This window comes from Corvus brachyrhynchos, unplaced genomic scaffold (genome assembly GCF_000691975.1).
Source record: "Corvus brachyrhynchos isolate BGI_N302 unplaced genomic scaffold, ASM69197v1 scaffold481, whole genome shotgun sequence".
Lineage (NCBI taxonomy): Eukaryota > Metazoa > Chordata > Aves > Passeriformes > Corvidae > Corvus > Corvus brachyrhynchos.
This window is the reverse complement of record NW_008236261.1, coordinates 594,847-605,140: the sequence shown is the minus strand read 5'-3', so window position 1 is coordinate 605,140 and position 10,294 is coordinate 594,847. Positions and strand designations below refer to the sequence as shown.

The following is a 10,294-nucleotide window of genomic DNA, read 5'->3' as shown; positions in this document are numbered from 1 at the left end:
ACCATCGCACCTGCCCTGCTCACCGGGAGCCACCAGCGCCCCTGCCGGCTGCGAGCGGAACTGCACCCGAGGGGAAATAGCCTGACAGCCGAGAAGGCTGGCACTGGGTTTGTGTTTGCTGTTACTGCCATAGTTATTGTTGTTTTGTTTGACTGGCTATATATATATATATATATATATATAGGAAAGAACTGTTATTCCTATTTCCCACATCTTTGCCTAAAGGCCCTTGATTTCAAAATATAATAACTCAGAGGGAAAGGGGTTATATCTGCCACTTCAAGGGAGGCTTCTGCCTTCCTTAGCAGACACCTGTCTTTCAAAACCAAGACACTTGGGCATACATTCTAGAGGTTCTGTCAAGGGGATTGGACATACCATCTTCCATTATGCCTGGCAGCTTGGCTACGGTCAACAGGAACTACTTCCCTTCTGGTGGAACTTCCTCTCTGACTCTTGCCCTCCTTCAACTCAACGCACCCATGCTGCCAGGACACAAGTGGGTTTTCCATCTCACCTCCTCATGTTTTCCCCACGGTCACACAGGAAGAACCACAGCTCAGCTTGTGGGGTATACCCTATCTCCCTAGCTGGGGGACGTCTGCTTCTGGTAACAGGGCCTCTGGTCTGTACCAACAAGATTTGGAGAAGGTTCTCTTTAAACTCCTTCCTGAGTTCCTGGTGAGCCTCCTCAATCCTATCTTCCATTTTCTGCATGTGCTCTGACAGACTTGTTTCCACATGCACTTCTTGCATGTGTTCAGCCATGCATGGTATCTGCATATGCCCGGAGCTTTCTCGCCATAGCAATCACAATCTCATCCCCCTCATTCCACTTCATCATTGCTAAAGCAGAAGCATATTCTTGTGGCCCAAGTTGTTTGAGTTTTAGCCACATCACTGGTGTACATTTTACCAGGTCTGGACTCTCAATTGTTTGGTTATCTGAGAAAACGATCTCTATCACTGCCAGTTCTCTCAAGCACTGAATCCCTTGATCTATGGTCTTCCACGCAGTTTGCTTCACCTGGAGATCTTCTGGGCACAGGTATCTTTCCTTCACACTTCTTAAGAGCCATGTCCAGAGACTGAGAGCTTCGGGCTCCCTTGCCATCCCTTGGTCGATACCCACATCACATAACAGGGATCCCAAATTCCTTGCTTTGGTACCATCCAGAATTGTATTATCGCCTGTGGCGTCACAGATATGGACCAACCAACTTAATATAGATTCATCAGACTGTCGGGTGTAATCCTTTCTTAGGTCATGAAGGTTTTCTATGGACAGAGATTCAATAATGATTTCTGGTTCTGATTCCTCTGCTGGCTGTGAGGATCCTAGCTCCCCATCACCATCCACTGGGTGAATGGATTTGGTTTTGTGTTTCCTTTTCTGGACAGGAGCAATTACTGTTGGCTTAGGCTCCCTGTCTGCTTTAGCTGCAGCCTGAGTGACTGGGGTGTCTGCTGAGTCATCCTCCTGCCCCTCTGGCTGTATCTGCTGCCCTACAGTACCTAGCAGTGTATGATAAGCATTAGCCAGGGCCCAGCATATTGCAATGAGTTTCTTCTCATTAGAGTTGTCACTGCACTTCTGTTTCAGATATTTCCCCACCACAGCTGGGTTTTGAATTTGTTCAGGGAGAAAGTTCCAGGCCATTGGGGCAGAGAATTCCTTCAGGGTTTGGCCTATGTCCTCCCATACCCCCCACAACTCAGAATTTTCCATGCCTGGGGCAGGTGTCTTGTCAGCCCTGCTAGAAATCTCAGCCCTCATTCTAGACAAGCTGCAGACTGTATAGAGGAAACTGACCAGATAAAACACCAGGAAGGTGGTATCTTTAACATCCAGGGGAAACCAAACATTCTCAAAAGGTGACGTACCAGATTGGAAGGGGAAGAAAGAGATGAAGGGCTGGGAAACATCATCCCCTACTTTTTCCCTACCAGACTGGGTGTAATTACTAATAAACCCCCAAAGCAGGCTACCAAGACTAGGATGGAGAAACAACAGAGCATACACATTTTCAACAGCTCCCAGTACCTCTGCTAACCTTCTATAAACCATTACTACCAAGCACATCAGTATGCCAATCCTGATTCGTATCCCTGCTCTTTATATGCCAGGGACAAAATTGCCCCTACCTGTGGATAGGCAAACATGCCTAGGGACCAGGTACACATTATTACATCAAACAGCATGGTGAGTACTGACTACTGTACCCCAATACAAAGTGTTTAAAACCAGAATGTAATTATTATTGTTTTTTTCACTTTCTCCTGCCCCACCATGGGCACCAAATTTTGTCTCAGTTTGAGACAAGTTTAGGAGGGAAACGCTCTGGAATAAACATCTCCTCTAAAGAGGAGGTTTCGGCATCCCCTCCCCCACCAATACAAAAAGAATTTCTTGGATGAAAGTGAAAAGAACTGTTTATTTAACAGAGTGCCTGCAAGGCACAGGGAAAAAAATAATAATGTTAGACATTAAACCTCTTCATTGTGGAGAAAGCTGGTGGATTTAGAGTTCTTTCTGTAGCTTGGCTTCTCCCAAGGTCTCGGCTGGGATGCGGTGTCCCTGCGGCCTCTGCCCTTCTGCGGGGGGGGAGGTCCCAAGTGCTGGAGAGCTAGCCAGAGTAACGACACAGACATCAATACGATTTGAGCATTGTCCTCCGCCTTATTGTTTACCTATACAAGCTTATATCTACTTTGCAAAGATTCACACCCTAGTCCCTCTAGATGGCCCCTAATCCATGGGAGAGCCGACCAGTGTATAACTTTGCCAAGAACTTTCAAGGCTGTCTGCAGCCAGGGGGTATCCAGGCTTGCCTGCAGCCAGGGGCCAGTTCAGGGGTTTTTCCTCAGCAACCCTGGGTTGTCCAATCTTTCCTGGGGTATCATATGCCCCTGTTCCACAAGGAATCTCTCTACACTGCCCCAGTCCACAGCGTCCGATGATCTGGTTCTCAGATTACAGCTAAATCGAACAGCTCAGAAGAAGCCACAGAAGTCATTGGAGAAATGCTATTGTAGTCCTGGAAAAACTTCTTGCCTCAGCTAATGAAAAGAAACTAGCTAAATTTTTTTCCCCCCCCGCCACAAAGCTGAGCAACATGGGGGAGTGTGTGTCTGAACACAAACCGCGCTGAGGAATTTCTCCAGCTCTCTCCCCATCTCCTGGACCCAGCTTAAAGCTGCAGGACCCATTTCTGGGCATAAAGCAGATGATAAGGGAATACAGTATTATCATAAACTCACCCCAAGACAATAGGATAATTTCCCCAAAATTATTAGCATATCTTCCCTCTCCTTTACATGTGTTCTTCTGTCCTGGGGGTCTCTTTGGTGGTCCCTGACCAAAAAGTCATACCTGACTGCCTGGTGAACTGGTAAAAGTTGACACAACTGGGCTGGTTGCTTTCCAGTTCTTTTTGCTACAGAATAAGCATTGTGCAGGTCCGTAGGGCAGTGGGTTTTGAAGAATGAGCATTGTATTAACCCTACAGGTGCAAATCACTTTTCATCTGGCAACAAAATAGTGGTAGAACAGACAGCAGTGTCTGCTGCAAGAAGGGAACAGCTCCTGGCCCCAGGGCCCACAGCTCTTGGGCAGCTGCTGGGAAGTGCACAGGGAATTAAGGAGGTATTGAAGGTATAGGGCAGCAGCCTACTGCAGGAGCCCACAGGGGTCCTGGGGCTGATGTCTTGGTATATCTGCCAACACAAGCAGCAGCATACGGGGAAAGTCCAGGACCCCTGTACTGCTCTCATGTGCACCTAGTGTGGCACCATGCTGTATGCCCCCAAGGAGCAGCTGCTCATCTGTGTGGATAAAGAAATCCTGGGCAACATCCTGTGAAGTATGGGACACAGGGGCAGGGATGCCTGGGTGCTGTTGTTAGAGCCCACAAAGGTTGTCCTCAATGTCCAGATCAAAGCCCTTCCCACCCCCACCCCATCCTCACCACAGGCTGCTCCTGGCAGTGCTCACCCCTCAGCCCTTCCAAGAGTTCAAGAGGTGTGGTGATCCAATACCTTTATGGTATTTTTATATAAGTTTTCTGTACCCCAATGGTTCAAGAGGTGCTTTGCTGTTTGACCTCAGAACCTGCAGCTCAAGTGCTCCTTGTTGCAGAGGATCACTGAGGTCAGCAGTGCCATCCAGGCTACAGATGACTGCAGCACCTTTGGGCATTCCTCGAAGCCAGGGAGGTGAAACGAACTCTGCTAGTGAGTGCCCATATCTGGGGCAGTCCCACAGGAGGGCTTTGCTTTGTGCTAGCAGGCTGCTTTCACCATAAGCACCACTGTGTTTTCATGTGAGCTACTGAAGCTGTGTCCCAAGCTGGTGGGGCCCGTGGATGCTGGCGCTTGTGTTTGTGGCTGGGGAGCAGGATGCTTGCTGAGGTGCTTTTGGGAGTCTGTGGGCATGATGGGGCAGCACTTGTCAAAGCATGGCCCCAGGGGAGGTAGAAGGGCTGTCTCATGCCCCTGCCCACTCTGTGCTTGCCACTCTGGGACTTGCAGGACTAGATCGAGGGGCCAGAGACTCCCTGGTGTATGGGGTGTTTCAGGTCCTGGAGGAAGTTGAGGTGAGGTCTGCTGGGCACACTTGGAGTCCCTGGCTCTGGGGACTCCCAAGTGTGCCCAGCCCAGCTGAGGCCACCCCCATGAACTTGAACATGGGGCCGGGAGCTGCCAAGGCTGTAAAGTAGGAGGGAGTTCCTCATTTCAGGTGACTCCTGAAGAAAGGGAGCCCTAGCATCTCAACCTGGAAGTGAGGGTTTGCCTACTGCCTGAGAGGAGGCAGGAATTACTGGAGTAGTACTCTCTGGCCTGAGCTGGGGGTATTCCAGTATCGCAGTCTGCATTATCTGGAGTTTATCACAGCTGGCAAAGGGAAGGATTACATAGATCTGGACCCCTTGCAGTAACATTGCTGCAAGATTGTAAAAGCTGGTGTGCCCTGTTTCAGACCAATGAGGCCATGGAATCACCCACCCCTCATTGGCCTCTATTTCCCCATCCCTGGCAGTGATCAAGGCCAGGTTAGACAGGGCTTAAACAACCTAGTCTTCTGGAAGGTATCCCTGCCTATGGCAGGGAGATTGAAACTAGATGGTCTGCAAGATCCCTTCCAACCCAAGATCTTCTGTAATTCTGTGATTTTATTTTCAGCCTCCTGGCTACTATGCTGGGGGAATAACTGGTAAGTCAGAGCAACCACTAGTATCACCCTCACGCCTTCATCAAGTTATTTTCACACATTTCTGCACAGGGCCATATACAAAGACACCGCCAGGCAGCAGGAAGCATTCTCACTAATGTTGGGTAACAGGAATTCAGACAAACCTTGGCTCTGAAAGCCCACAAAAGGACTGAACCCTTGTGACTGCTCCCACAGCATTTTTTTCTTTTCAGGTAATCTATTGCTGAAAAGCATGGATGTAAAAATGAAGCTGATGAGCATCAAAGATGGTTGTTGATTGACAAGGTCCACAGCATCAGGAGCATGCAAAGTGGTTATTACCTTTGCCTCAGTGCTTGTGAAGGTGTGGGTGTCATTTGGTATCTACTGGGGGCACAGGGAGGTAATACAGCCAGCTAAATACCCCATGGACTGAATGGGCATAAAAGTATTCAGCATACCACCTGGCAGTTGAGTCAGCAGTAAGGAACAAGCTTCTTGTTATTAGGATTCTTGATAGCAATACTTTTAGCAATGATTATACTGAGAACCCTTTAAACTTGCCTGCCCTAACTTCCCTTACATAACAGATATGAGGCTCTGGTATTAGAAAGTCAGAGACATGATGGGATGGATGCTGATGCCTCTAAGCTTGAGGAGTCACCATAATCAGGTTTGTTGAAACAAAGCTGCACAGTGGTTTGTGCAGTGTGGAACTGTGATGTTCTCAGACTTCGTAAGCCCAAATCATTGATACCAGTGTTTAATTAGTGCTCAACACCATGACAACATATTAAGTCTTACCAGCAGTCTTCACCAGCAGAAGCCACATGATGACAATTTCTTAATGATACTATTCAGAAGTACACAGATTTACAAGTTCTGAATTTTCTTCTCCTATTTACTCCAGAGCAAAGCAAACAACATCCCAAGTGCTTTTACTCTAGAGGAAGCTGTAATGACCAATTAGTAGAGTCATTGCTAAAGCTAGGAGAAACAAAACTGAGAAAACTAGTAACTCAATACAGTTTTAAGTCTGGTACTTATTGGTAAAACAGGTCAGCCAAACTACTGACTTTGGCTCCAACTTCTTTGTTATATATTTAGCTTCAGAGTTACTTGGTCCAAGTTCCATCTTGTTCTGTATCACTTCACAACAACAAACCCAGTACACATCATCACAGTTCTGAAGCAAGCCAAAAGTGTATTCTACAAAGCAACTAGCAAAACGAAAATTTAGCTGAACTGTCTTTTGCTTTTGAAGCCACCTGCATGACAAATATTTTTTGTCAATAAAAAGCCAGATGTATTTTAAGAAAACACATTCAGATATTAAGTTTGAGCAGCTCCCTTTGATCAAAAAGCAAACAGACAACCAAGTTGTAGCAACCAAAGTAGTTACCAATACTCTGAAAGCATAAGCCAGCAAATTAATAAAAGGCATCTCCAAAATCTCTGAGGTAGAAACATGACTTCTCACTAAGTGCTCTGGGGATTTTACTCAGGACTGTGTCATTAGCACTTGAGGGACATTAGGCATGCTTCTGGTCTAATTTTTCAATCTAGTTTCATCAAAGTGCAAAACCACTCTGCAGCATGAAGAAAGGCATGGAAATGGATATGACTGGAAAGTCACCTGGCCAACATGCTCTCGACCCAGACTAAAAGGCTGATGTTGACCAACACTAACACAGACATAAAATCACAAAAAGGAATAGTGGCCTGTAGTTTCCTAAGTATAACAGAAAAAATGTGTTCTCTTTCCAGATGAAAGAGCATATGATTACTTGAGAGGCTCACCTCCAAAACTTCACAGGGGAAAAACTCCATTTAAAAAATAAAAATATGAAAATCAATTGCCATTCGGCCAATACCCTAGTGAAATTTTCTTAAACACCTCTTGAAATGAAAGAAGCTCTGGTCATTGACACACTGCATTTTTCACTTCAGCTATTTCAAATAAAAATGTTATAGTTGAGAAAGCTACAGGTAAGTGCACAATGGTTATAAAATATCCAAATAGTTTGAATACTGGTTGGTACTACTTTGGTAAAAATCAGCAGCACCTGCTCTGCTGATGACACTTCAATAAATATAAGACAACAACATGTTTAACAGTTAAGAGTACTGGCTAATAGTTTTTCCTAATAGAACTCATACTTGTTCAAAAAAACAACCTGAGAAAAGAAACTTTACTTTATTAATAAAACAAAGAGTTAAAAGGTTACTATGACATTTAGAATAGTATGCCAGAGATAATTGTAAAACAGCAACAAATCCTAATTTTAAAAAATTCACACCTACTAATAGCAGGCCCTGTCCCTGGTAGACAGCTCTGCATAGTGTTCTTCCTGCAAGCTGCCAATCACCTTTCCAGAAGGGGGAAAAAAATTAAAGGCATCAGTAAATTTAGCTGCCCTTTTAAGCATTTCCAACTTACTGTGAAGTAATTCACAGAAAGCAATTACAGAGGAAAATTCAGTGCTGACATTTTTTCACAATCATGCCATCAGAGCACAAATAGGGCTAAAGCACTTTTATTTACACTTACTCAGTTTGTAAAACCATGTGTACATTGCCATCATTTAAAGTGCAAGCTACATGTCTTCTGAATTAACTGAAGGCGTAAGAGGTGCTATGTAAGATAAAATACTGCCACCAGTAGTTATACAACTAACTACGAATGCCAGTAGCATAGTTCAAACCCTGACCAGCTTAGTGTGTTACTTCCTCTTGGATATTACCAGCCAAAAACATATTCCATAGCTTTAGATACAATACTTTCATCTTTCCTAGGAGTTTGTCTGTCAGAAACCACCTACAAGGCAGGGAAAAAAAACAAAAAGAGAAAATACAGAGAATCAGTCAACATATAGTTAATAGTTTTTACACTAACCATTTATTTCTTCTTTTCCTAAGCGCTACTGTATTATAACAAAATATGCTTGAAATATTTTCAAAACAAGCCCTTAATCCCTGGAAAAGTGACAAATCATTAATTTAGTATTTTTTATGATTATTTTAGAGACTCAACAGACTGAGCTTGTACTTGAACGACATCATTAAAGAACTGACAGCAACAGATAAAAGCTAAGGTCATATTGAAATTAATGTCTGTACAGCCTCATAGAGCTAAGGGGAGACAACACAAAAACATGTTTCTGTTTCCTTGAAAATACCTGATAGTCACTAGTGGAAGCCTTATATGCTGTTGCAAGAGGTCTCATTGTAGAAATCCTTGTAGTACTATTTGCAGGTTGTATTGGTGTGCCAGCAGGTTTTGTAGGTGGAGTGAAAATTGAAGACATTGAGGATGTAGAGCTTCTTTCAAAGTTTTCCATCACACTCTTAAATAGAGGGTTAATATAATGTAAACAAACACTGAAAAGCAGTATTCCAACCTTTATCATCTAAAGTTATCTAACTATTTAAACATTTTTGATAAAACATATTTGGATCGCAAAAGATAAAAGTCGCATCAGTACAGAGCATACAGGTACACATGATCACCAAGCATTTTCCTCACTGCAATAATTTACACGTTGAATTATGCCATTGCAAAGTAATGGAAGGTTGGAATCTGTTCACTGTCTGTACTAAAAAACCAAGTTTGAAACAATGTAGAGAAAATATACTGTATGACTTGCAATAAACTTCAAGTAGTAACTTGCTTCAGGCCCAGATGAACTAAGTAGCCTAACACCCTCTTCCTAAATATTTCTAAAATATTTAACCTGATCCATACAGTATGGTCTCCAAGCCTTTACCAACTTGCAGTTTCACTCAGTCCCCTTAGCAAATGCTAGAAAAGGAGTCAGAAGGCTCCATTTTGTAAGCTTATGTTTAGAAAGGAATGCATGTAGAATGAAGAGGTAGCAAGTGACTTGGTGAGAACCACAAGTTCCACAACAAACCAGAGGAAAAAAGATGGTAAATAACAACCAGCCTGGGGAGATGTGATTTGCTGCATTTAGACTCAGTGAAGCATAGCATTCAAGCAGCCTAAAGACAGCAGAAATTTACCAGCACATTTGGTAGAAGAGTGCTTTCCAAAATAAACAACAGGATTGGTGTACACAGTGGGTGGCATCTGACTCTCTGCTTAGCACAAGGGGAACCCATGAAACTAACTAATACTTTTAAATCAGAAGCCTAAGCGCTAATATCAAATCCGTAATGTCTAGTTTTCAATTGCAGGGAAGTCTTACCAAAACCAAACCTTCAATGGATTAGTCTCCTGAAATTTTTTTCCTCCAAAAATACAAGTTAATGACTATAGGTTTATTTATTGGTATATGAAAGTGGATACTAGCCACAGAAGACATGAGAATTCAAAAGCAATGAAGATCAGATGCCTGGTAATTATATGTCTTAGATCATTACTTCTAGAGCTTCAGCTTACAGGCAATTCATTCGATACAAACTGGACACCAAAATAATAAAAAGGCAAGGACAGGCCACCAGCAGAAGCCCACAGAGAAAAGGGACACAGAATTACTTTTGTTTCTGAATTTTATTGAGTGTAAGAAATGTTTCAGACTGCTAAAACTTCAGTAATTGCAACTTCAATTTCTAGGGCTGCCTTCTCAGAATGGTTTATATTGGAAAGCTTATATTACTCTTTGGTATCATGTATCCTTAAAGGAGACAAAACAATTTGTGCACTATAGAAGAATGACTTATTTGCTTAAGCTAATGTACAAGTACCTAGTGCAAAGTGCTGCAAGAATTAAAGGTCAGGGCATTGCCAATACCTAGATGCTAATAGCTCATGTTAGTATTAAGACTACAAGACAGCCATGTCTACCCCAACTACTACTTACAAGAGAGTGACATGTTTTTCTAGGGGCAGGTGGGAGAATAGGATTGGGATTTTCTTGCTTACAAATTTTCAGTCCAAAGTACTAAGATAAACTCAAGAGCCAGGAGCACACAGTCACATAAAAAAAATAGAGAGGGACAGTTAGGAGCAGCAACAGTCTTAATCTGCCATTACGTCTCTATTGCAGGCCCTAAAAGCCAGAAATTCCTGTCAGGAAACTTATCTCGTCTCTTACATTATGGTTTCACTTCCTTGTCTCATATAGCAATATAATTCTGTGC

At 43.4% G+C, this 10,294-nt stretch overlaps 2 protein-coding genes across 2 annotated transcripts in view; one reads left to right on the top strand and one right to left on the bottom strand.

Annotated features, from left to right (window-relative positions):
• The window catches only part of LOC108449808, a 204,395-nt gene that overhangs the window by 39,272 nt on the left and 154,829 nt on the right, over nt 1-10,294 (top strand). The window lies entirely within an intron of this gene.
• NUP35 (nucleoporin 35) overlaps nt 5,939-10,294 on the bottom strand; it is a 9,973-nt gene continuing 5,617 nt past the window's right edge. Inside the window, exons 7-8 of the mRNA XM_008643511.2 lie at nt 8,371-8,538; nt 5,939-8,009 (exon numbers count right to left, since the gene is read on the bottom strand). Coding sequence (XP_008641733.1) covers nt 7,932-8,009; nt 8,371-8,538 — 246 coding nt within the window. The 3' untranslated portion in view covers nt 5,939-7,931. The remainder of the gene's footprint in view (nt 8,010-8,370; nt 8,539-10,294) is intronic.